The sequence below is a fragment of the Prunus persica genome, chromosome G5, assembly GCF_000346465.2.
Source record: "Prunus persica cultivar Lovell chromosome G5, Prunus_persica_NCBIv2, whole genome shotgun sequence".
NCBI lineage: Eukaryota > Viridiplantae > Streptophyta > Magnoliopsida > Rosales > Rosaceae > Prunus > Prunus persica.
In genome coordinates, this window is record NC_034013.1 from 13,111,000 (window position 1) to 13,137,771 (window position 26,772).

The 26,772-nt window shown below is 37.8% G+C and overlaps 5 protein-coding genes across 6 annotated transcripts; 4 read left to right on the plus strand and 1 right to left on the minus strand.

The window, feature by feature from the left end:
- On the plus strand, positions 431-2,925 carry LOC18777515 (floricaula/leafy homolog). The gene is made up of 3 exons (XM_007209120.2): positions 431-974; positions 1,245-1,669; positions 2,338-2,925. Exons 1-3 carry the CDS (start codon positions 527-529, stop codon positions 2,710-2,712), a joined length of 1,248 nt encoding a protein of 415 aa, XP_007209182.1. The 5' UTR covers positions 431-526; the 3' UTR covers positions 2,713-2,925.
- On the plus strand, positions 8,851-11,265 carry LOC18776055. 2 transcript variants are annotated; one of them, XM_020563556.1, is made up of 5 exons: positions 8,851-8,996; positions 9,103-9,231; positions 9,317-9,997; positions 10,382-10,688; positions 10,807-11,265. In XM_020563556.1, the coding sequence occupies exons 1-4, from the start codon at positions 8,859-8,861 to the stop codon at positions 10,682-10,684; spliced, it is 1,251 nt and encodes a 416-aa protein (XP_020419145.1). In that variant the 5' UTR covers positions 8,851-8,858; the 3' UTR covers positions 10,685-10,688; positions 10,807-11,265. The 2 variants fall into 2 exon arrangements, with proteins under 2 accessions (XP_020419145.1, XP_020419143.1); XM_020563554.1 differs by having other exon boundaries at positions 10,382-11,264.
- On the plus strand, positions 14,564-20,366 carry LOC18778079 (E3 ubiquitin-protein ligase ORTHRUS 2). Its single transcript, XM_007210523.2, has 9 exons — positions 14,564-15,131; positions 16,300-16,832; positions 17,210-17,335; positions 17,753-17,852; positions 17,949-18,010; positions 18,084-18,186; positions 18,382-18,526; positions 18,844-19,058; positions 19,244-20,366. Exons 1-9 carry the CDS (start codon positions 14,685-14,687, stop codon positions 20,072-20,074), a joined length of 2,562 nt encoding a protein of 853 aa, XP_007210585.2. The 5' UTR covers positions 14,564-14,684; the 3' UTR covers positions 20,075-20,366.
- On the plus strand, positions 20,779-22,844 carry LOC18777394 (mitochondrial import inner membrane translocase subunit PAM16 like 2). The gene is made up of 5 exons (XM_007209718.2): positions 20,779-20,920; positions 21,409-21,479; positions 21,976-22,063; positions 22,219-22,349; positions 22,469-22,844. The coding sequence occupies exons 2-5, from the start codon at positions 21,477-21,479 to the stop codon at positions 22,595-22,597; spliced, it is 351 nt and encodes a 116-aa protein (XP_007209780.1). The 5' UTR covers positions 20,779-20,920; positions 21,409-21,476; the 3' UTR covers positions 22,598-22,844.
- Positions 24,257-26,312, minus strand: LOC18776660 (ethylene-responsive transcription factor ERF115). The gene is made up of 2 exons (XM_020564282.1): positions 25,645-26,312; positions 24,257-25,030 (listed from the first exon to the last, which is right to left on the minus strand). Exons 1-2 carry the CDS (start codon positions 25,775-25,777, stop codon positions 24,468-24,470), a joined length of 696 nt encoding a protein of 231 aa, XP_020419871.1. The 5' UTR covers positions 25,778-26,312; the 3' UTR covers positions 24,257-24,467.

Genomic DNA, 26,772 nt, shown 5'->3' on the forward strand with positions numbered 1-26,772 from the left:
CAACATGTTGATTTTGTGTCATAAACTAGGAGACCACGCAGACAAGTAGACAACAAGAAAGAAGCAAGAAAGTTTGGAAAACTTCACTTCTTATTAGCAGTTTTAGCACTCTGAGGAGCTTCACCTACACGCATGAGTTTCATTAATAAAATAATTATTTTTATTAAAAAAGAAAAATCGTAAACTCAAGGGTGAACTCTAGGGCTAACATAACATAACATAACAAGTTTAAAAGTTCATTGGGTGGTGGGACCAATTAGAAGAACCCTAAAGAGAGTTTCATTCTGATTGTTTTAATCCGGTTCGATTTCGAAATGTCGAGTTTGAAACCATCAAACCCCAGTTTGCTTAGTTCCTCGGGAAACATCCCATATGTAAGAGGGCAGTTTCGGAATAAACTAAAATGGTCTTGTTTTTATAGGAACAGAACACTACACACACCAACCACAGTGCCAAAGACTAAAAACAAAGCTAGAGAAGAAGCTGTGGTCTTCATCTGTGTGTGGTTTTGAAACTCTGGGAAAATATGGATCCAGACGCCTTCTCAGCGAGCCTCTTCAAGTGGGACCTACGAGGCATGGTTGTTCCGCCGAGCCGGGCTCAGCTAGAAGCCGCCGTGACGCCTCAAGCTGCCGCTGCAGCTGCGGCTTACGCTGCTGTGAGGCCGCAGAGAGAGCTCGGAGGGCTTGAGGACTTGTTCCAGGCTTATGGGGTCAGATACTACACGGCAGCGAAGATAGCCGAGCTCGGCTTTACTGTGAACACCCTTTTGGATATGAGGGACGGTGAGCTTGACGACATGATGAGTAGCCTCTCTCAGATATTCAGGTGGGATTTGCTTGTGGGTGAGAGGTACGGTATCAAAGCCGCCGTCAGAGCAGAGCGTCGTCGCCTCGATGACGAGGACTCGAGGCGGCGCCACACCTTCTCCGGCGACACCACCACCAATGCCCTAGATGCTCTCTCCCAAGAAGGTTCGTTAGTCACTATTACATGAATTCCTAGAATGACAATTTACATGTTAGCATAAAATTATACACGCAATATTTCATCATAAGATGTAAAATTATTTAATCTTAATTTGTTACAATATTTCATCACAAAACATTTTTTTTATATGAATCGAACAAAAAACTAATTTTTATTTAATAATATAACATGTCAAACTATTTAATTATTACCATATTTCATCATAAAACATATTTAATATGTATGTATATGACATGGGGTGCATGGGATTGTAGGGTTGTCGGAGGAGCCGGTGCAACAAGAGAAGGAGATGGTGGGGAGCGGCGGAGGGGCCGCCTGGGAAGTGGTGGCGGCGGCGGCAGGGGAGAAGCGGAAGAAGCAGCGAAGGACGAGGAAGGGGCAATATAGGAATTTCAATGGCATAAGAAGGGGGCATAATAATAATGATCATAATGAGGGTGTGGACAACGGGGACGACAACGACTTGGACGACATGAATGGGCACGGGAACGGGGGAGGAGGGGGGTTGCTGAGCGAGAGACAGAGGGAGCACCCGTTCATTGTGACTGAGCCTGGGGAGGTGGCACGTGGCAAAAAGAACGGCCTAGATTACCTCTTCCATCTCTACGAGCAGTGCCGTGATTTCTTGATCCAGGTCCAAAACATTGCAAAGGAGCGCGGTGAAAAATGTCCAACCAAGGTACGGAGTTTACCCAATTTCCCGTCTTCATAGCCTAAATGCATACGCTGATTTATACTGTGGTAAATAGTAAATACTAATAGTAACTTGTCGCGTGGACTATCATACCTGGTCAATGTGGACCCATTTCCGCAAGTACAAACATTACAATCTAGTGGCCCGACACTTTCAATTGGAACAGACTGCTGACAGCATCAATATAATGTTTGAGCTAGGACCGGGTCTGAATTTTTCATTGATTATGTGGCAGAGTAAGTTCACAATAAATTTATAAAAAAAATAAAAAAAAATTGGGTTTGTGAATAAGATCATATTTTAATCCGACTTTGGTCTAAATTTGATCTGGTTTGTTAGAAATATATAGTGATTCCAATAATGATGTTAATATGACGTATAATTGGATAATTGGTTAGCTTAATAAAGAAAGAGATTTTCACACTCACGTTTTGTTCGTTTGCACTCCGCACTTTGTTATATTTTGATGATTTATCATCTACTTTTATTTTCCAAGGTAAAAAAAAAAATAGAAAAGTGTAAATCGATAAAATTGGAGTGTGAAAGTCACCACCTTTAAGTATCCGATATTTATAAATAATGAATAATTTATCTTGTGACCATGACAAGTGAATTGTTGTATTTTGGTTGTGTGAACATGAATTATTGTGCAGGTAACAAACCAAGTGTTTAGGTTTGCAAAAAAGGCAGGGGCAAGCTACATCAACAAGCCCAAGATGCGACACTACGTGCATTGCTATGCGCTGCATTGCTTGGACGAGGAGGCCTCCAATGCACTGAGGAGAGTTTTTAAGGAGAGAGGCGAAAATGTGGGGGCCTGGAGACATGCATGTTACAAGCCTCTTGTGGCCATCGCAGCAGGCCAAGGCTGGGACATTGATGCCATCTTCAATTCTCATCCCCGCCTCTCCATTTGGTATGTTCCCACCAAGGTCCGGCAGCTTTGTCACACTGAGCGTAACAATGCCACGGCCTCTAGCTCTGCCTCTGGTGGTGACGGTGGTGGCCGTGATCACCTACCCTACTGATCAAAGTGCATGCCCCTCGATATGACTTTGAAGAAAGAGAGAATTTGAGGAAATTAACTAGTGGGTTTTATGTACTTTAGGTTAGAACTTAGAACGGAGACAGTTATATGGATGAATCTTATTTAGGATCTTTGTGTTCTGATGTTTCAAAAGTTAGCTATATTTAACAGTTTTTACTAATCTACAATGATAAAAATCTAATGTGCTTGTAAATGGAATGTGTAATTGTATGCGTGTTTTTCAGAGCACTTTCACCTATGGTGTCATGACAAAGGGTAAGGGCATACACTATTCATGTAAATAGTCATTGCCCTACTCTTTTTTGTTTTGCTTTTCTACCCATTACCATGGCAATCCAAAGAAAATTACTATTCATATGAGATTAATTTTATTTATATGTATGAGAATAATAATAATAAAAAATGCTAGGTATGTATAAAATAAAAATAAAAACATTTTTTACGTTGATGACAAATGTAAAGAAATCATGGGACTTAAACATTTTAAATGTTTTGATGGTGGGATTGGTCTTCTCAAATAGCCTCATCACTTTAAACTCCTTATTATAACCTCTCCCTTAAAAAAAGTTACATAGACTCACTGACGTTATTAACGATTGTGAACTATTGATTGAGATGAAATCTATACCAACTAAGGTCATCCCCAATGGAGGCTTTAAAGCGGGCTGCTCCACCTTTGGGCTCCTATAAATGTAAACTCATGCAACAAAAAAATCCCCAATTGTCCAATTTTGAGGCCCTAAATCCTTGAGCTTCATCGGAGCTGAACTTAAATGTATGGATATGGTTGAAACTCTTGAAACTCAATGGGACCCATATGGAAGAAAAGCTTTAGCCCACTTGCTATGTTGATGACGCCCCTTGCGACTTCCGGATCCTTTCTCGCAAAAGATGGTTGCTAACCAGTTTTTCTATTTTTTAAAAAATCATTTGACCAATAGCAACACGCTTGGCTCATTGGTTTTTTTTTTTTTTGGGTGTTATAACCATGTTGAATCTTGTCCAATTTTTTATTTTTGTTTAAGTTGAAATGTTCACACAAAAAAATAACATCAATAAGTTAACAAAAAAACAAAAATAGCACCTAAATTATATTACATCATTATAAAAAATAAAAATAAAAAAACAAACCCCTAATATAGAGCCCAGGATATGGAGCCTCTCACTATGAGAGAGATGCCTTAGACCATCTCCAACCCAAAGAGTGGAAACTCAAATTTTGAGTTTTGAGTCCAAAAAATTTCTCCAACCCATGTATTTTGGGGGGTGGAAATTTGAAAATTCTCAAATTTGTGGTGGAATTCTAGTTCCAATATTGCTTGAACTCAATTTTTTTCTAGGCCCAAAATCTTCTTTTTTTATTTATTTATTTCTTGGCTAGAAGCCCCGTGATGACTAACCTTGCTGGGCTCGCTGACATTTCTGTTTGGGTATGCAAATAAAGTTGGTGCACATTTCAATCTTGTTGGGCAGCGGCTATATTTTCAAAACAAATCTGATTTGCAGTTTTTTTTTTTTAAAAAAAAGTGAAATTCTATTATATTTTAGAATTTTAATTTTTTTTGGTTAAAATGTTTAGAAAATTAAATCACCAGTGTTGAAATAAAAAAAATGTCAAGAAAATTTAACAAGAAAAAAAAATTTAGGGGTTAATTATCCTTAAATAATTTAATAAAGTTGCATACTCAAATTATGAGTCTACAAGGTTGGAGGAAAAAAAAATTTGAGTCCTAAAAATACATGAATAGTTGTATTTTGAAGGGTGAAAATTTGAATTTAGCCCAAACATAGTTGAAGATGGCCTTAAGAGCCCCAAAAATTCCATTGAAGGTCTAAATTAGGCTTTATCAACCTCTTTTAGAGCTCCAACCATTGAAGATGGACTACCAATTCTTCGTGTATGTGATGATTTTAACTTAGAGCAACTCCACCCATTTGCCCTTAGCCATGGCAAGGGGGAGCTAGGGCAGCCACTATTCACGTGAATAGTAGTTGCCCTTGCAAATAGTATTTTGTGTCTCCACCCATTGCCATGGCTAAGGGCAATTACTATTCATTTTTTTATTTTTTTCACAAAGTTTTTAATGAAAATAATTAATTTGGATAATATTTTCGGATAAGATTTTCGGGTTCCTACGTATCAAGACTATTCATAATCGGATAAAATTTCCGGATAAGATTTTTGGGTTCAAATTTCAGATGAATTTCAAAATTCAAAATTCAAATAAATTTTTGGGTTCAAATTTCAGATGAATTTCAAATTTCAGATAAGATTTTCATCCAATCAAATCAAGCCATGTGGCATGTCTATCTTGCCAAAATTTTCTATAAAACCAGAGGCTCAGCTCATAACTCTCACACCACATCTTTCTATATTTTCATTTCTCAGAGTTTAGAATTGATACTCCATTCATTCTCAATGGAAGATTTTAGGAGATGCTTGGAGAGGCAAGAGCGAGAAACAAATGAGAGAAACCGCAGAGCAGATGAAATCAATGAGTTGCAGAGACAAGTCCATGAACAAGTTGTCATAGCAGTGGCTTTGCAAGATGAAGAGAACCAAGGTCGCCGCCGGAATGTGGACAGACATAGGCATTCTCGGGGTAAGAATCTTTTGGAAGATTATTTTATCCCAACTTCTTTGTACTCTGATGAAGGCGATTTAGAATGCAACTCTATCTGTTCAATAAAGCCATGCATGATATTTGCAATTATGATGCATACTTTGTTCAAAAGTGTGATGCTGCTGGAATTTTGGGGCTTCTTCCGGAGCAAAAGCTTACAGCTGTTATATGAATGTTGGCATATGGAGCATCTGCTGATCAGGTGGATGAGATTACCCGGATGGGGAAGTCCACTACATTGGAGGCTTTGGTAAGATTTTGTCAAGCAGTTGAAACTCTATACACTAGGGACTACCTGCGTAGACCTACTCCCAGGGACCTCCAACGGCTTCTACAAATAGCCGAAGCTCGAGGATTTTCAGGAATGATTGGTAGCATCGACTGCATGCACTGGCAATGGAAGAATTGCCCAACTGTCTTGCAAGGTGATTACGGAAATAGAAAAGGCCAAAAAAGTATCATCCTTGAAGCCATTGCTGGCTTCGACACATGGGTTTGACATGCCTTCTTTGGAGTTGCAAGATCCCAAAATGACCTCAACGTGCGGGGTCAATCCCCGGTCTTCAACGATGTATTGAGAGGCCAGGGCCCCAATATCACCTATCAAGTCAACAATAGAATGTACCAGACGGGGTATTATCTAGCTGACGGCATCTACCCGAGGTGGACCACTTTTGTCAAATCCATTCCAAATTCCCGATCCCAGAAGTAAAAATTATTTGCTACCTATCAAGAAGGATACAGGAAAGATGTCAAAAAGTGTTTTGGCATCCTTCAAGCTCGGTGGTTGATTATTCGAGGTGCGGCCCGTATGTTTGATGAGGAGATCCTCAGAAGCATTATGATGACTTGCATTATCCTCCATAATATAATTGTGGAGGATGAGTATGATTATGATGCTTTAGAGGTCTACGAACCAGATCCAATGAACAAGGCCTAGACACGAATTTATGAAAGGCCCATGGGGCCAAGTGGAGAACCGTTTGAGCCGGAACCATTGGTGAGGGATAGTCGTTTCATGACCCGGATGATAGATCGATATACAGAGATGCAATCTTCGTATATTCATGAAATGCGTCAAGTTCACTTGATGGAGCATATATGGGCGGTGAAAGGCAATGAAGATGAATGATGGAGCATAGATGCTTTGGTTATGTTTTATTTAGTTATGGTTAGGTTGTGTTGTATTTTTATTTATTATGGTTTGGTTGTGGTTTGTTATTATTATTGTGCCTTGTTTGTAGTTTTTTATTTATTTTAATTTTGTTTTGTTTGAAGTATGGAATATGTTGAATAAAAAGGTATTTTATTGAATGCTTTGTTTATTAAATAAAGAAATCCAATACAAGTCATTAAGAATTACTACTACTAAAATAAAATATATGAATTACAACAAATTTAATAGAAAACATGAAAAATACAAATACATAAAAGGTATGCTAACTAATTTAATGGTTTCCATCATTTAACCAATCCATGTTGCTAGGCCCATCATCCTGGAAAAGTCTTCTTCTCATAACATCCCTTCGTTCTAGCTTCCAAAATTGTTTTGTTTCAGGGGACTTATGGCTTGTATCCATCGTCATGGTTTCCTGATCCGTCTTGTCCATATCTTTTTTGCACAAATACTCCCTTTCTCGTGCATACTCGGGTTGAAGGCCCAACTCGTTATCCTGCTGTTTCTGCTCCATTTCAATTATTATGCCCTTTTTCCTTGCAATTTCCTCCAAAAACTTTAAATTATTATTACTTGAATTATCCATTTTATTTGCCTTCGCAGCCTTTCAACCAATGGGCATCGGCTCCTTTTCGATGGGTGAGTCTTGACTCATAGAGGAATTGAGAGGTGAATCCGATGTCATTGAATCACGGAGTGGCGTCTCGTTGAACACAACGATGGGACCCGTCGGAATAATTATGAAGCGTTTGCAAGATTTCACCACCTCCCAACATTCATGATGGTTGAAACTTTTTTTGCTACCCCTGGTTGCATCGAACCACATCTGTGCTTGAATAATCTATTTAACAAAAAAATGGAAATGCAATAAATATTTAAAATATATTGAATATGCAAGTAACAAAAAAAATAATAATGGAAATGCAATTAACCTTACAAATAAATTAGAAGTACAAGAAAAATTAAGAAACAATTGGAAATGCAAGAAATATTAACAACATATTGAAAATACAAGAAATATTAACAAAATATTGAAAATGCAAGAAATATTAACAAAATATTTAAAATGCAAGAAATATTAACAAAATATTTAAAATACAAGAAATATTAACAAAATATTGAAAATGCAATAAATATTAACAAAATATATATATTAGGAGATTAAACTTAATAAAACAAAAATTATAAAATACTTACCTCGTTAGTACGATTTTCTCCGCTTATATAGTTGTCCATCGCTTTTGCCAAGGCATCTCTCCATTTTCCCAACTCTTTATTGAGAATTTTCCACCTGCTAGATAATGTCATCTCCGTACGAGTAGACCCCGGAATTTTTTCACAAAATTTGGCATGAATTTTTTTCTACATATGAAAAAATTTCATCTCATTGCTGGACACGGGACGATGACAAATTTGGAGTCAAGCCTCACACAAGGAAACATCTTCCATGGTGCTCCAAGCCCCTTCGATTTCGATAGAAGAAACCATAAAAATAAGAAATAAAAATACAAGGTGAAAGAGAGAAAAATGTTGAGTAAAGAGTGAATAATAGTAGAAGTATAATGAAATGTATGAGGATTGGTATTGAAAGTGAATGGTATTGATAGGTATTTATAGAAAAAAAAAATCAGAATTTTTTAGAATTTTTTTTTTCATAATTTTGTTGCCCAAAAAATACCAGCTGTTGGATTGGATTCGGTGAAGCAGATCGAAGAGCTGGGGTGTGACACGTGGCTTCTTTCCGTTGAAGATGGCGTCGCGCTGACCTCACAACATGCGGGCTTCATCTCCGGCTGAACTGGCCTTCAGGCCAGCCCGACTTGGTAGGACCCACTCCCAGCCCGAGCTTGGGCTCACCACTGGAACGAGTTTTTTTTCCCCCCCACCAGCCTTGGGCTCAGCTCATTGCTGGAGTTGCTCTTAGGGCGGAGTGAAATGATGATTTTAAATTAGGATAAGGGGTGTGAGGGTAGGGCCCAATGTATGGATTGTAAATACGACTTCGGCAATAAAAGTTGACTTATACTTTTTATGTGGGATGGGTCATGTTGACTCACGAAGCCAATAATTCTGTTACAAACTAGGATGGGCTGGTGGCAAAATCCGTTTCAGCCCATAAAATAGCAGCCCCGGGTGCAGAAGACGACAATGTTCTCCAAGAAACGACAGCGAACCGACAGGAGGACGAGTCACTTTGGCGCTTATTTCAAACGTGACAAAACGACGGACGTTTGGCATAAACCAAAACAAAAAAGCGGCGCTTAAATTCAAAAGTTTAAAAATAAATTCCCTTCAAACTCAGTGTGATGAGATTCCCGCCAAATCATGGGAAGCCATAGGAGATTATCTGAGACTTCTGCGCCGGAGCTCCGGTCAAAACTCAGAAGAGTCGTCTCAGGCCACGAGCAAATGAAGATCGCGTTCCACCAGCTCAAATCTCAGATCGGAATCGGTCTCTTCCAAGTATATATATCTAATTTCTCTCAAATTTTCAATTTCGTGTGAATTCAAACTGATACATATATTTCTGAAATTAATCGCAATTACATTGTTTTGTATAATCATGGAGGCGGAAGAGGTCTTCGCCTCTCTCGCAATTCCATTGATGAAGCTTGTAGGTCTCAAGACGGTGGAGATGGCGAACGAGGACCGATTCACGACCATTATCATCCCAGCAAACACCGATTCTCATCGCCAGGTTTCAATTTAAAAAACAATTCCATCGCAACGTCACCTTCTTTTTCTTATTTTTTTTAACAAAATCTAATTTAAATTAATCGCAGAGTTTCGGATCTGGATCATCGGATCGGAACCGTCTCTCTGTGAAAGAAGAGATCTGCGCTGCCAAGGCCGCCATGGCAGGCAAGCTCGTAATGGAGAAGCAAAAAGATCAGCTGATTCAGCTGATCCGGATTCTCAAACGAATCGAGACTCAAGTCAACGCTCGCCAGAGCCACATGGTCCAAACCCTAACTCACCGTCGACTTTACCTCCACAAGTTCTTCCACAGAGCGATCGATTATCTATCCACCGTTGACCGCGTTGACCACCAGACCTTTCGAATTTCAGTATTGAAGCTCCTCCGAGCAGCGTTTCACGAAGTGGGTGCGGTGCTGGGCTCGGTGGAGAGCGATGTGGAGGAGCTTTTGCAGGATTTGGGCGCGCAGATGTGTGATCCCATGGTAGAGTACGTGGAGGGTGTTAAGGCTGATTTGAGTGATGGGGGTTGTGTGAGGTTAGTGGGCTTGGTGAAGGAGATGGCAATGGCAGCGAGAGAGGTGAGGGTTGAGTTGGAGGCGGCGAGGAACAAGGCCTCGGTTGCAGAAGCGAGCAAATTTGAGGCTTTGAGTAGGCTCCGTGAAGCAGAGGACAATGTGAGCAAATTGAAGGAGTGTCTCAAGTTGCTGCCTGAGCCCAATAAGGCTTCTTCTGCCAAAGTAACCAAGGCTTTTGCTCCACACAAGGTACCAGCCCTTGTCTTTGTTGCATTTGAGATTTCAATGTTGGATATGCACTATTGCTCCTATTAGTTGCAGTGACACATTAGAAGATGACATCTAATCTAGTTAACTAATAATTACTTAGTGAATTTGAGTAAAGCTAGAAGCATTATGTTTGTTAACCATATTAGTTGATTTCATAATTTTGAAACTAGCATGTTGTTCGTCATAATAATTGATGTAATAAGTACATCTCAACTGTCGCATCATATGATTGGTTACTAATGTAGTTGTTTAACATTTTTCACACCATTTAGCCCTTATTAGCTACTAAAAACCCTTAACTCTGTGAGATGCATACTTAAATCTACTATGTCCTCTCTGTTTTTTTTTTTTGTTCATGCGAAGTTTCTAGGCATGGAGAAAGAACAACCAAACGATGAGAAGCTGTTGTGGGCGCTGTTGGAAAAGAAAAGGAAGTATCAAACACCAGAGAGCCCACCTGGACCCAGCAAGCTTCTTCCCCTTCCATCAATTTATAAGCGCCAAAGATCAACCAGGGCAAAGCCAACAGTAGTAACTAGGACTTATTCACCGCGTGCAAGAACCACTCCACGTTTGGATGCTCGGATACTATTGGGCTCATCTCCTTCGGCGACAATTCAGAAAGCTGCTCCACTCAAGCAAATCTCTCCCAAAATGCATGCTTAACAAGGTGTGGATTTTTGCTGTTTATTTCTCAGTTTCAATGCGTAGGATTTGGACTTGCCCAATGAGCATGCATAAACCATTTTCTCTGTTTTATGTTTGCGTGCTGTTTTTGTCCTTTTCAGAACTTTTAATAGGGTCAGGTCAGGCCAGGGGAATAGGAGACAGACAGAAAAGTGGACAAACTTTGGTGGGTTTAGAGAGATTGGGTTTAAGATAATATCTTGGACCTGAAAAGTTTTATTCCAAAAAATGTATAGTTTTATATTAATATCCACTATTGATAATGGGGAAATTTGAGTCTCTGGATAAAAAATATTCAAAACTACCCATGCCTAGCTCTACATTTTGTCACTAGTTTCTATGCAGAATGGGAACTATTTCTTTATTACTTGGAGAATATACATGTATCAGATTCGATGCCATCTTATCCCCTGTCGCCGAAAACCACATGGTCCACTGAGAATACATGGTCGATGCTCCAATAGAAAATGCAATAGACAAGAATTTCTCACAATTCAGTATCATATTATAATTTTGATACGTGTAATGCTTGTGCACAAGATTGACATGCTTTTTATGTATGTTTCATTTTAATCATGTCATTTAAAAAAAAAAAATTTAAGTTTTAATCACAAATAGAACAGGCATGTTTGGATCCGTTCTCCTCCATCAATAGCATTTTTTATTTTTAAGATGCACTGTAGGCTTTTATTTGTAACTTCCATTCTCTCATATAAAAAAAGAAGAAGACTATTTTTGAACTGCAACAAAAATTATAATTAAGAATAAAAGTAATTTTTTATTTTTTAAAAGGGTTTTTAGGTTTAATGGTCATTAAATTTTGACTCGATTTACATTTTAGTCTCTCAATTTTCGAAATCGTTCATATAATCTTTCAACTCTAATTTCGTTAAGACCAATGATCCTATCTTTAATTTTATTATCTTTTATATTAAATATAAAGACAAAATAATATTTTTATATTATTTTTAATTTCCACCTTTCAAATATTCACTTAAAAAATAAACATAAAAACTGAAAACTGAAAAACCTTCTTCTTATCCTTGCCACAGTAGCCATAACTCCTTGACCAAACAGAAAAATGAAGACACGTGTGATTTGACAACGCATATTAGGTGAAAAAAAAGTCAAGAAGCTGATAATGATGGTGTTGTTTTGGTGAATAATAAAAAAGAGTTCTGGTAAATGAATCTTAAAATTAATCGAGTATATTTTAATATTAAATTTTTATTAAATTACTAATTTATCATAATATAAAATGACTAAAAAGAATTATTTAATTGCGAAACAAATATAATTTTAATAAGTACATCACTTATTATATTTAACCCTAATCAAACAATCGCCATAGTTTTATCGTCTTTAGCCTAACCCCTTAGTCTTTCACTGGACAACAATACCGTCCACCACATCATCGTCGTAGAATGGAGGAAATGCAACTTCACTGAATATGATATTTGGTGTATTGGCTATTGAAAAAGAGGTACAACTTCCCTCATATGTAGTTGATTTGCCTGACACCAATTTTTTTTAAAGGAAGATAACGGCTTTTGGGTCAACAAACTTTTCTTTTGGCCGATTGTTAATAATATGAACAAGCTTGTGGCTAAAGATCTTAGATGGGTCGATTGCATATTGGAATTTAGTCTAAATTGATTTGTGTTTCTCGTGTGCTCAATGTCCCAGGAAAAGCAATAGGGAAAATAAAATAAAAATAACTAAAACATGTCTAAACACAATCATATATTCAATTTGGAGCGATAGAAACAAATCCACGGAGGTACCAGAACACAACAAGGTGGGTTTGGTAGTTTGATAGTGTTTGATAGCAAATTCTCGAACGAGTTTGGTGTTGTGTGATAAAAGTGTAGGGTATACTAAATGTATTTTTGATAGTTAAATATGGTGTACTTAATTAATTTTATATTTTAATTTAAATATTATAATGTACTTAAATCATATAATATACTAAATTAATTTTAGAGTTGATTTAGTAACACTTATAAAAAAATAGTAGATATTGGTCACAACAACCCAGCTGCTGACCACCATTAATTGCTCTCGCAAATCCGGGGATTTGGTTGGATTGCTTTAAGTGGCACTTTTAAGATACAGAAGATGGACTTTTTGAGTAATGCATTTAACTTTTCCATTTTAGAAGATAAATATAACTAAATTACTAAGGTGCAATGACAAAAAAAAAATATGCACCTTTGATTTCCAATAATGCCCATGTGCAAGCTCTTTAACTACCACAGTGCCATTTCAAAAGTAATTCCCTTTTGTTTTTTCTAATGCTCAAAAAAGGATGGGTTTCATGAACAATACTTTTTTATAATTGTTTTTAAACAACACTTGAAAAGTTGACCACATTTATTATTTAAAAAGAAAAAGAAAAAATGGAGTGGATAGGTCTGACCTCCAACGTCATTGCCAACAATTTTTCATATTTTTTTCTTAAATACTACGAATTGAAACATTCAAAAGGCTTTTAAAAATCTATATTTATCAATGTTGACTGTTGAAAAGCGCATGGATGAGCCACACTACAAATTTGGCCTAGGCCAAAGCTGAGCTACATTTAGTCCAGTTTGAGGGCTAAAGGGACACATGTGGCCCTTCAAATTTGGTCAAAATTTTGGTTAGCCCATGGCTGGAGATGAGTTTTGCATTATTTTAAGACTATATTTGGGATATAGCGCATGGTTGGAGATGGCCTAAATGTTAGTTTGCAAAATTAAGGCAATTATGAAGTCATGTGCAGTAATTGTTAGTTAAGAATATCGATTACCTTCATCCACGATTCAATGTATTTTGTTCCTTATGCTTCATTCTCTTATTAACAATAAATAAAGGAGACTTTTCCATCACATATAATAAAGAAGAAGCTAACATCAACTTCAGTACAGGCATAAGTAAGGTTCCTTATGCTTCAATTTTGTTTTAGAAAAATCGAACTAAATGAATGACATACACAATAACAAGTATACTTTTGAATGTTTACACGTATTCATTACATTGATTAAATTTATCGAATAATCAATAATTATTAACATTAACAAAAAATGATCGTTATTTTGTTGATATAAAGATTTATCATATATATATAAAGCAAAAAAGCATAAATGATGAAACATTCAAAAGTTTTTTAGTCAAGGCAATAGCTGGACTGGTATTTGACCTCAAATTTGGGTTTTCCCAAATTTAACCCCTTAATTTTCTTAGGTTGGAAAATAAATTGAGCTAAAATTTGAATTTTTTTGGGTTTAGCCTCATGATTTGGAGATGGCCTAAGTGAACTATTTTTTCCGTGCAAAACATGAATCACAATATGTACATAATGCAACTTACTCAATAATTTTAAATAAACCTTAAAATTCCAAATATATAGTTTTCAAACAAATTTAATCTTTGGTGTATTTTGTCATCCCAATGTCTTTTTTTAGCTTTTGTTTTATAAAAACAAGTAATATATAACAAAGAAACTTCATGGCAGAACAATAAAGGCACGAAGAAATCATGGGTAGATTCGTCATTACTGCACTAAAATATAATTAAATCATTATGTAATTTTATTTTTCGTAAAAGGAAATTGTATTTTATTATTTGTATGTGGGAAAACCTGGCCAGGATCGTACAGGCGAAGCGCACTCAAACAAGTCGGAAGCGGGATCGACATTTGGCACCAAAATTTGAAATCAGTCAACAAAAACACTTTTATTTGACTTCTACCAACGTGCACCATTCCATGATTGACACGTATCAACTTCTGTAGACCGCGGCACACCAGATTACCTCCAAAATTTCAAAACCACTCCAACACATTTCAATAACCCGCCGTCCCTCAATCTCCCTCTAATATATACATTCCGAGTCTTTCCAAATCCATCGCTCCTCCAACGTCTTTCCCTCACATTGTCCTTAAGTCTCTTACTCTCAGGCGCATTTTAACTTCCCTGTCCTTATCGTACAGTCCTCCATGGCGTACGTTAGCCATCTGCCGTGCGATGGCGACGGCGTCTGCATGCTCTGCAAGACGAAACCGTCGGACGAGGACAAGCTCACCTGCAAGACCTGCGTCACGCCCTGGCACGTGGCCTGCCTCGTGACCCGACCCGAAAGCCTGGCATCCACTCTCCAGTGGGAGTGCCCAGACTGCACGACGTTCTCCGGCGAATCTCCGGCCGCACCCGCCGTGAACTCCGCCGGCTCCGGCGAGTTGGTCGCGGCGATCCGGGCGATCGAAAATGACGAGTCGTTGACGGAGCAGGAGAAGGCGAAGAAGCGACAGGAGCTGTTGAGCGGCAAAGCTGAAGTGGACGAAGACGACGGAGGTCGTCAGAAGGGAGGGAGGGACGTCTTGGATGTTCTGGATAAAATTTTCTACTGTTGCTTCTGCATGCAGCTACCGGAGAGACCTGTTACGGTTCGTACGATTCGTCTTATTCTTCTTCTTATTTTTTATTTTCTTAATTTTTAGAAAATATTTGTTTATGTTGTGGTGTGTTTGGATGCTGATAGATAGTGTTGGTTCTTCTCTGGATGTAGTGCTAGATTCACTGCTTATTTTTATGAACGACACTTCGTTTGCTGTTCCTTTTTCTTTGCCAAAATTTTATTGTCGTTTGCCAGATCGTCTTAGTGTCATTTCATTTTGTTTCCTCTGATTATTTAATTTAATTTCTGGTTTCTTCAATGGAAATTTTGATTATTCTTAAACTTGTTTTGGGTATTCGAGTTGGTGTGAGGGCTTTTTGGCACAAATATTATTGTAATTCTTTTTATTTTTATATATCTTGGACTCGTCGTCCTTGTTCTGCGACTGATTAAACATGTTCCTGAGAAATCGTGATGAGATGAGCTTGTTTTCTCTCATTTTGTATTCTTCCGCTTTTGGGGTTGATTATTACTTTTTTCTAAAAGTTTTTCTTCTTTAAAATGTTTTTTTTTCGCTATTTATGTTTCTGATGCTTTAATTTTAGTCGGATATCCCCAAATTTCTTTCATCTCTGTAGCTTCTCCAACTTGGTTCCTTAAATAGGCCCAAATGTGGAATTGATTAGTTTATTTTGTGAAATTGCCTTTTGTTCCGTCTGATCCTGTAATTAGGGTAATGTGGCCCTATCATTTACTTTATGTTTTCCTTTGATGGCGCTCTACCTTTTTTGTTCTTAGTGTAGCAGTTCTTATTATTTTTTAGATTTCTTTTTTGGCACTCATTACTTTATTTTTTTGAAATTTGAGTTTTCAAATATCTTCATGATGTACTTTACTAATGCTCCAACTAATGCAAAAGGAGTCTACCATCTGTATTCAATCTTTTTACTGACCATTTGACATCCTCGCTGGTCCACATAGTTTGTTCATTCCCATATTATCCTGCATGGGGCTTGAATGGGCGATCTGGTTAACATTTATTCAATAAACTAAGAAACTGCTTGGGTAGGAAAATGGGATCTAGAATTTGTGAATGTGGTCTGTATTCATAATGTTTGTGTCATTGCCTATGAAACAGCAGAGGAGAATTAGTAGATTGTTGAACTGATATAGTTAAATCATGTTAATAAAAAATTGTTGTATGCTTTCGTTTCCAGACACCATGTGGACACAATTTCTGCCTGAAGTGCTTCCAGAAATGGGTTGGACAAGGGAAGCGTACTTGTGCAAAGTGCCGCAATGCCATTCCTCCCAAAATGGCAAGTCAACCCCGCATCAACTCTTCACTTGTAGTTGCCATCCGTATGGCTAAGGTGTCAAAATCAAATGTTACTGGGGGTCCTGCTAAGATTTATCAGTTTATACAAAACCAAGACAGGCCTGACAAAGCCTACACTACAGACCGGGCTCAGAAGACTGGAAAAGCAAATGCTGCCAGTGGCAAGATATTTGTCACTATTCCATCAGATCACTTTGGACCTATTCCTGCTGAAAATGATCCAGAGAGAAATCGAGGTGTGCTGGTTGGGGAAAGTTGGGAGGATAGGCTGGAATGTAGACAATGGGGTGTACACTTTCCCCATGTTTCTGGTATAGCTGGACAGTCTAATCATGGTGCACAGTCAGTTGTGCTTTCAGGTGGGTACCTTGATGATGAGGATCATGGAGAGTGGTTCTTATACACTGGAAGGTTTGTCACTTGATCCTCCACTTAAATTGTGCCTTCTATTTCATTTATCTTGAAGGTTTTTGACGTTCTTTATTTTGTACCATGATAACATTGGTAAAACCCTCTATGTTCTAGTTGTTCATATAAGATCAGCCATTGCCATGGTTTTCGGCTCCAATTCAAGTATTTATTATGTTCACATATTGTGCACAATTGATATAAATTATTGTGTTGTTTTTGTATCCAGCTCCTGTTCCTACATAGAGAAGTTTTCATATTTTATCTTTTGGTCTCTTTTCTCACCAGGCATCTTATGTTTATGATCAATTAATCTCTCTTTATTCACTGGTTTCCCTTATTTACTTTTGCTGCCTTGTTTACATGGATGTGCATGTCAGTGGTGGAAGGGATTTGAGTGGGAATAAGCGAACAAACAAGGAACAATCTTTTGACCAGACATTTGACAAATATAACAAGGCTCTCCAAGTTAGTTGCTTGAAAGGTTATCCTGTTCGAGTGGTAAGGTAAATATCCATGTTCTAAACACATACTCTCTCTCTCTCTCTCTCTCTCTCTCTCTCTCTCTCTCTCTCTCTCTCTGCATATCTGTCTCTCCGCAAGTGACTTTTCTTCATAATATCATGGATGTCCACAACTTATTGTAATTTTTTTTGGTCTTTTGTACTTTGGCCGTTAGATATACTGTGTTAAGACTTGGTCAATGACTTTTGATTTTTTTTCTTAAGTTCATCTGTTATTTGAGGGCTAGTTTGAATGACCATTTATGTTTTGGCTGATTTAACATCGGCTGATCCTATATGATTTGTTTAGATGAGTCAAATTCTCAAATTATGTGTCTTATGTCTTGGTATCAATTGTTTGTTATTGTGTTTAAACATTTTCCATTGAGCATAACCTATTCCCTTCCATTTGATTATTAGGTCTCACAAGGAGAAGCGCTCCTCTTATGCCCCTGAGAAAGGTGTGCGGTATGATGGATGCTACAGAATAGAAAAATGTTGGAAAAAGGTTGGAGTTCAGGTAAATAATAAATATATGCTATCCCAGACTGTGGAAGTGCCTGATGGGTTCCTATACTTTCCTGAACTGATTTACTGAATATTTTTTTTCAATTAGGGGTTCAAGGTCTGCCGGTATCTTTTTGTCAGATGTGACAATGAACCTGCACCATGGACGAGGTAAGTTTTAGCTTCTGTTATGACCCCTTCCTTGGTAGACCTTTTTGATTGATCTTTCCAAATTGAACTGCAGTGATGAACATGGGGATCGACCTAGACCCTTACCTCCTATTCCTGAGCTGAAGCAAGCCACAGATATAACAGAGAGGAAGCAAAGTCCATCTTGGGACTTTGTTGTAAGTTATTTTATTTTAGTTTTTCGTAACTGGATTTGAAATATTTTATTTTCTTGGTTTTGTAGTCATTGGGGCTCCTCTGTCGTAGAACATCTTGTCCCTGTCTAGGCTGTAGACAATTAATATTCATAGTAGGTCACTGCACTTTGATATTATCATCTTGATTTCATAAACTATATTGTACAATGTTATCAGGAGAAAGATGGCTGCTGGACATGGAAAAAGCCAGCGCCTGTCAGCAAAAAGCCTGTTCAAGCATTAAATCCTGACGATCGAAAGAGGTCAAGGAAAGCAATCAGGAAAGCACACAACACTACTGTCCGAGATAGGCTCTTGAAAGGTCTCTCTCTCTCTCTCTCTCTCTCTCTCTCTCTCCCTCTCACCCCACCCTTTCAGTCCTACAGGAAAGCACACTCACTTCATCAGTATTGTTTCTTCCTTCACAATCATAGTTTTGGTAAGGAAGTTTGATATGGGAGATTTGAGACATTTAGAAAAGACTATTGACCGCTGGGTTGATGGTTGTTCTATGGACTTAGTTAATTTAGACTCTGCCAACAGGTTATTCATTAACTTTGTTTATTGTTGAGATAGTTAACATGCTTATAGTATATGATATCAGATTTCATGCTAATGTTGATTTGTCTTGATCTGCAGAATTCAGCTGCCAAATTTGCCGGCAGGTGATGACTTCACCAATAACCACACCTTGTGCTCATAACTTTTGCAAGTTGTGTTTAGAAGGTGCTTTTGCTGGTAAGAGTTTTGTCAGAGAAAGAAACAGAGGTGGGCGGTCTCTTCGATCTCAAAAGAATGTCATGAACTGCCCTTCTTGTCCCACAGACATCTCTGATTTTCTTCAAAATCCTCAGGTTTGTTGTCATTCGTACATTTTCGTTTTAATTTATTGGAAAGATAAGATATAAATCCTGGAATCATAGAGATGACTGCCTCCAGGAAAAAAATTGCTTTTGATTATCCTCTTTTGTCTTCTTGGCATCCAATGAAACATTACCTTATGGAATTTTACGTTGTCTTGTGGGATTGATCCTGATAGGTGAATAGAGAGATAATGGATATGATTGAGTCTCTAAAATCTACAAATGAAGAGGAGCCGAATGTGGATCCACCTGAGGAGTCGAGTGAAGAAGGAATGGCTGATTCCGACAATGAAGCTAGCACTCAGATGTCTGAAGGAAAAGTCGTTAATGATGGCGGGCAGAATTCTCCTTCAACCCACAAGTCCACAAGGAGCCCCAAACGTGTGAAATTTGATCTTGGTGATTGCTCAACAAAGACGGATGATGGGGAGGAAAATGAAATTCCTGCTGTCCAGGCTGATGGTTTGGAGGGAGATTCTGAGCTGGGAAATCCTAAAGAGAGCAACAAGTCAGTGGCTCCAGTTGCAAAGCATGGGAGGAAAGCTGTTGGTCAGGAGGCCCTGGAAGAGGAAGCAATGGGAGATGATGAAGGAAATGGTTCACCATCGAGTCCTCTGCAGGTGCAATCTGATGAGGATCCAAAAGAGAGCAATAAGTCGGAGGCTCCAGTTGCCAAGTGCGGGAGGAAAGCTGCTGGTCAGGCTGGTGTTGGAGCAAAGACCAGAGGAAGGAAGAAGGCTCCAGAGGAGGAAGCATTGGAAGATGATGAAGGAAATGGTTCACCATCAAGTCCACTGCAAGTGAAATCTGTTGAGGATGCAAAGGAGAGCAAAAAGTCAGTGGCTCCGGTTGCAAAGCGTGAGAAGAAAGCTGCGGTTCAAGGCGGCGTTGCAGCGAGGACCCGAGGGAGGAAGAAGGCTCAGGAGGAGGAAGCATTGGGTGATGATGAAGGAAATGTTTCACCATCAAGTCCTCTGCATGTGAAAACTGACGATGATTTTGAATGATTGGTTGCATTGGTGGTGGGAATGTGGAACTTACAAGGGTTTTTGGTGAAGGTTGTTTTTGAGAATTCTAATAGCGTACAGAGTTTATGGATCAAATTGAAGGTTCTTTTTGGGAGAACCAGCATAGCATACGAACTTTTTTTGTAAGGCTCAAATGTCAAAAGTCTGCTTGCTTAGATTATGACAGTTCTTATGTACTTAATGCCAAAACAAAACAATGGCTGATGTAGCTCATGGATCAATGTTGTAAGGTTTCGTAATTATGAAAGTTCTTATGCTATCTATTTCTAAATGAGTCTTGAATTTTGTTGTTATTTAAAAGCTTCGGCCCTCCAATTATAGCACCTATAAAAAAAAAATTGATGTTCTATTTTTTCTCTTTGATTAGGGGAGTTGGAAGGAGATTCGAATTTAAGATTTGTTTTAGTGTTTTGATATTGGAAAAGACCTACAAGTAGACTAAAAGTTAATTAGTAAGTTCTGTTTTATTGTAGTAATAAGCAATTAAGCATACGTGACTAATAGAGTTTTCTAAGTTTTTGGGGGGGTTAAGATTTTAACTTTAAAAAAAATTTATCTTGTTAAAGGAATAAAAATATTAAAAGTATTTCTGAAGCTCTAGTATTTTTAACTTGAGATTGACTCGGATTCGAATTTAAAAACCCAACCCGGTGTTTAAGGCCCAATTGAGTTTTCAAAGTTTGTAGTTGTCCTTTGCTTCTTTCTCACTCAATGCCAACAACCTTTCTCTGCTTCAGTTTCTGTAAAACCCCTCTCCGTGTCTAAAACCCTAAACCCCTTCTTCCTTCAACCACAACCCAGACCTGTCGTCACCAAATTCGATCTGTAAGTCTCTCTCTCTCTCTCTCTCTCTCTCTCTCTCTGTTGATGTACTTATATCGGCCAATTTCTGTTCTTTTCTTTTTGGGTTCATCTAAAAAATAATTGCCTCTTTTCTCTAGCTATTCTCCGTATTTGAGACCTTTGCGCATAATGTTTTTCCTTAAAGAGAAATTCTTCAGAGAACACTAGACGTCTCTTGCTTGAGTTATTTTGTAACCAGAAACTGTATGAAAACTGTTGAACCAGAATTCTCATACTGATGATGAACAATGTGGAAAGATGGTTTTCAATTCATGGGTGTCTTTGGGTCTGTCAAATTTGGTTTCTTGATGTAAGGTTTTATGTCGTAAAGTTTTGGGATGTTGTCATCTGAGGATGGTGGCATGGCCCTAATGCTAGAATTGTTTTGTATTTCTGTTTCTATTATCTAATAGTTAGTCAATTGTAATTTGATTACGACAATATCTTACATATCCATTGTGCTATTGTAGGTTTCTTGGATCCTGACGGAATTGCCGTATTACTATATTTCTGGGTTTTATTCGCTTCTTCGTCAGTGATGGTATGTCTGCTGAATGATAGATTTATTAGTTTCTTCTTCAGCTTCAGGCCATCTTTCGTAGTTTTTTTCTGCTTACCTTTTAACCTTTTACTTGTAAATAAGTTTCCGTTGGTGACCCTTTACGAGACAGTTGCTTTTTTGTTTTGTTTTTTGTTTTTGGAATTTTCCTCCTGAACAAGCTGTCCATTGAATATGCATATAAGACCTTGAACATCCATCTACAAGAAACACCTGATGATATATCTAATTAACATTCCAAAACTTCTAAAAATAAAGAACATCTTAAGAAACAATAGCCTGCTAGTCCACATGAATAAAGAAGAAAGGTCTATGATAGAATTTAGAGGAAACCCAATCCGACAATGATGCCCAAAAGCGAACTTTACCCCACAAACACCCTCCCCACTGTAATCGCAGTAAACTTTTTATTTTGTTCCATTTACACCACCCTACAATTCAACGAGATTTTCACTTAAGCCGTTCTTTGTGTGTACAGGCTGCCAAAATTCTGGCCAATGTGATTGTATTGGGCTCGGCAGTGTTGGGCAGGGCTTTCGTCCAAGCATACCGTCAGGCACTCTCAAGTATGGTTTCTTGCAATCCCAAATTCAACTCTTTTAAGTTACAGAATACGCATGCTGTGTGTAATTGATCCTTAGGTTTCTTGCTGCTTTGTTGTCACAAGTATACTTACCACCTATAGTTTAAGATAGTTTCTTTATGGTATCACTGAATGCAGATGCTTCAAAGTCTGGTGTTGCTCGGGAAGCAGTACAGAATATCAGAAGAGCAAGCAAAACTATGGCTGAACCAGAGGCAAGGCAGGTTCTAGGTGTCACAGAGCATGCATCATGGGAGGAGATCTCGCAGGTTTGCTTTATTCATCCATTTTTGAACTCTGTTGTTTTCCCTGCATCTAAATGTTAGTGTCAAATCTTCTGAGAGAAATGTCAGTCATTTCATTCTTGAAACAAATTCCCTTATTGTAGAGGTACGACAGCTTGTTCAAGCAGAATGCCACGAACGGAAGCTTTTATCTTCAGTCAAAGGTCCATAGAGCTAAAGAATGCTTAGAAGGCGCTTATGCGAAGAAGGCTCAGGGGACTATGGATGGATAACTTGTAGGGTCATAATATAATATGTTTCGCTTCTGTTAACATTCTTCTCGGCATTCAGTGTTCGCCCGGCTGCTGTATTTGTTCGATCTCCACGAGTATTTCCCTGCTTATTGTACCAATTGTTCCTTTGTTATTATGTTGTCATATTCTGGCATTGGTGGAAATATATACCTTTCAGTGTTATGGGGATCCTTTGTCTCATGATTTTTATGTGCCCGATTATTCTAGCTCGAATAAATTTAGTTAATCAAGTCCTAACGCTAACAAGAACTGCATTACGTTATGCAAATTGTTCACATATCAAAACATGCTCTTAAGAAAACTTTCATTGAATAAACAGAATTTCCATCATGAATGAGCAGGCTCTCCATAATGGATAGTAGCTGTGCTAAACTGTTGTGGCCCAAATACGGTCCGGCCCGACACTAAGTCCGGTCTGGAAAAAAGTACAATAATTTTGGGCTGGTCTGACCTGGCCCGGTCCACAGACGACCCTTATGTTAGTTGTTGAGGAAGTGGACTGTGGAGCATGTGCACGAGAGCGATCGCTTCTGGTTAAAGTGAAAGTGATTCTGTGACAGCCGAAAGGTTTGAAAATTGGAGCCGACAAAAGAAGTTCGAGTCGTCCATGAAATGAAAGGCAGAAGAAGCGGTGGCCAAAAGTCAACAGTTGATCCAATCAAAATTGCATCCCACTTAACAGTCATCTCTGATTTACACAAGTCAACCCACAGCGTGGAGACTGGAGCTCAAGTCAACTCCCAGCCGATTTCTTTTTGGCTCCGACCAAAGTTGCCTGCCACTTATTCAGTCATCTCTCTCTCTCTCAATGAATGATACTGTTATGTCATATTATATACCATTGGAATATCATAGAAGCAAATGTCCATTTACATGGTGCGGGTCGTATCCATGATTCATGAAACTTAGTTGTAACTGTCCCATTCATGCGTTTGATATTTGTGCATGTCTTCAAAGTTGAACACTGACCCTTTCCCTAAAGAGAAAAAGAAGAGAAAATAATATGTGAAAGTTGAAACACACATCTAACAATTTAGTGTTCATCTGTCCATTTTTGGTTATACGATTTTGGTTTTTAGTCAAAGAAAAGGAAAAAGAAAGAGGGAGACTTCATTGTCGTGAGTGTAATATGTCGTTAATAAACAGTCACTCTGAAAATTTACCCCGTAAATCTCATATATAGTAAAACAATGTTGAAGAATATATTATCATGGGACCGTGTATGATTGTTAGGCAGAAAAAACGCTGTCAGATTGTATATGAGCGCGAAGCAGAAAAAAGCATGAGACCTTTTTCCGAAAGTAAAGCAATCATATAGTTGTCGTGTTTAAACTCCAAAATCTTGTCACCCACTGCCGAATTCGATGACCGTTTTATAAGAGTCCCCACCAAGCTAGCTTACATATTATTCATTCATTTCAAAGCAATATCTTCTTCTTTCCAGAAATCAAATTATTCCCGTTTGGTTTCTGGGTACGTCTTTGTGATATTCGACAACTTAATTACGTTCAGTTTTGTATATATGCACACAACATGGCTTACCATGCATCTGCTAACATGAATCTGCTGGTGCCATGCATGAACATGACCCATGACCCACATCTCTCAAGGTACCTTTTCAGCATCTTATTTATATGGTTAATAGCTTAATGAAACTTGGTTTTTATCATGAAGACATTTCTGTCAAATTAACCTTCATCATTCCAACTTTTTGATGGTCTAAACTTGAGTAGATAGCAAAAAGGGTTTAAATCCCGAAAGAAATTAACGAAAATAAAGCAACAGAAAAACACACACATCAAACTTATAATTACCCAAGTTCACACAGGTTTTGCTCTCCTCATCATTATCATCTTGAGTGACTGCCTTCAAAGTCTTTCCTATATTTATTAGGAAGATCCGATCTCGAACGAGAAGAACCAACCTGCTTTCTTCGGAGCTCTTCTTGTTGAGATGGCATGGAAGATGATGTAGAAGATGTGGTGGGTAAGATTTGCGGTGCGTAATTCTCATGAGATGGCAGCACTTGATGAACATTATAATCTACGCTGTTACTTCCACCTTGAACATATGGTGCACAATAAATAGGCTGATGAGGAGGATTGGGAACCACAGGGTCTGCAACTTGAACTCTTTCAACATTTTCCGGATTGTTCAAGTTGTGTTGTTGTTGAGTGTTAATTGTGAGGTTGCCAAATTCTGAGCTCTCTTGAACTCTTTCCGGGAAGTTAAGCTTAGCCTTGCTTCCTTTGAACCCGAGAGCTGCTTCATCATAGGCAAGTGCAGCAGCCTCAGCCGTGTCATAAGTGCCCAGCCACAACCGTACTGCCTTATTCGGATCACGAATCTCAGCCGCCCACTTTCCCCACTTTCTCTGCCTCACTCCTCTATATTGTTGTCTCCTCACATTCCCTAATGAGGAAAGCATTGGTTAGAATACAAGAATAAAGATATTAATTTCTGAAAAAGAAGCAAAAACACTAGTTGTATATTGAAATTGATCAATATATATATATATGTAGTTTTCATTGAGGAATCCATCTCTCAAATTATTTGAAGAACACCCTTGTAGAGCCTACTGTATATTGTATTTTACTAATTCAAATTGTTTATTTTGTAGATATGCATTCAAAAATCATTTCTACTGAATCCGATATCATTTGAACACCAAATTGAATTATTGAAATTTTAGTACTTTCTTGAATCACCGTGTTCGGATGTCTGTATATTATTATCCCGTGGATGCTATTGTGAACAAGAAAGCAAAGAGGGGTAATGCAAAATGCATGGCATCCGCTCAATAATAACATATGGATGTCTGCATAGGATAATATATATGCATATATATTATATTTCAAATTAGGAAGAACAATAACTTAAATTGAAGAAATATTATATTAATTTGGAGAAATGAATGCAAGATTGATAACATATAACAAAAGGGTTGGAAGAAAACCATATGATTGGAACAAAAAGAGGAATAAAAAAGAAAAAAAGATTACATGGCTAACAGCATATAACAATACCTCGATCTTGCAGTGCTGGTTGAGATCGGCTTTCTGCAGGGCTGGATTGTGAGGTGATTAATGGATTTCCTTGCACTTGTTGAAGTGGGGTTTGGTCAGTATTTCCAATTACCTGAGCTAGAGCTGAAATCATAACAGATGTGTCTTGTTGAGATCGAGATGAGTAAACAGGGAAGATTTGATCTTCCTCTTTCGCCTCCGATTCATCGGAAGGAAGTGACCTCTTCCCATGTTTTCGATCCACTTTATGAAACTGGCTATTGATATAAACTGATAAAATATTATGTATGTATTGCTAAATCACCAGCAGGAGCAGCTGATGATAAATATTTGTTCTAGCTTTGATACATGAATTAAATTATATGGCTGACAACTCAACACCAGAGCAGTACAATAAATATTGGTCAAGATCAAGAAGACCAGCAAAGGAAGTAAAGAAAGAAAGAGATGGGAGGACAAGATATGAGAGGAGGAGGAAAAGAGGTGGGAGATAGGGTTTGCTACAGGAATCTTTATACTTATATATATATTTCGTCCTCGTGGTGTGGACGTTTAAAGAAAAACGTCCTCCAACATTCTAGACTTTTTATTTTTAAATTAATTTAGTTCAATTATTATTTAATTACCATTCTACACCTTTCTTCCTTGGAGGTCAACCCTATTCAATTTGATACTAGTCATTCAACTCCCCTTTACAGATAACCAAACCTCATTCGTGGACATTATGGAGAAATCCTTTTCTAAGGAGATACATTAGTTACATTTATATATATGAAAATTCTAGATTTGGATCTTCCAAAGTGGAACAAGTCTTAGAGGTGTGTTCGTTCAATATCGTTGAACCTAGAAAAGAGAGTTGAGGGTTGGAAAAAATGTATAACAAGAATTCTTGGAATGAATAATCTATGTAAACTTGTCTCAACAATAATAATGAATTACAACCTTCTACATAAACTAAATTGACAAAATACATCAAGATCAAGATTTACCTGGTGATGAAGTTATGTTTAATTTGTCTACCCAAAGTATTTTAGGTTATATAATCAACTATATAAAATAAGAAAGTAAATCTCTTAATTAAACGAGGAAATAAATCTCATTGATTAATTATGAGACTCAAGTCAACAC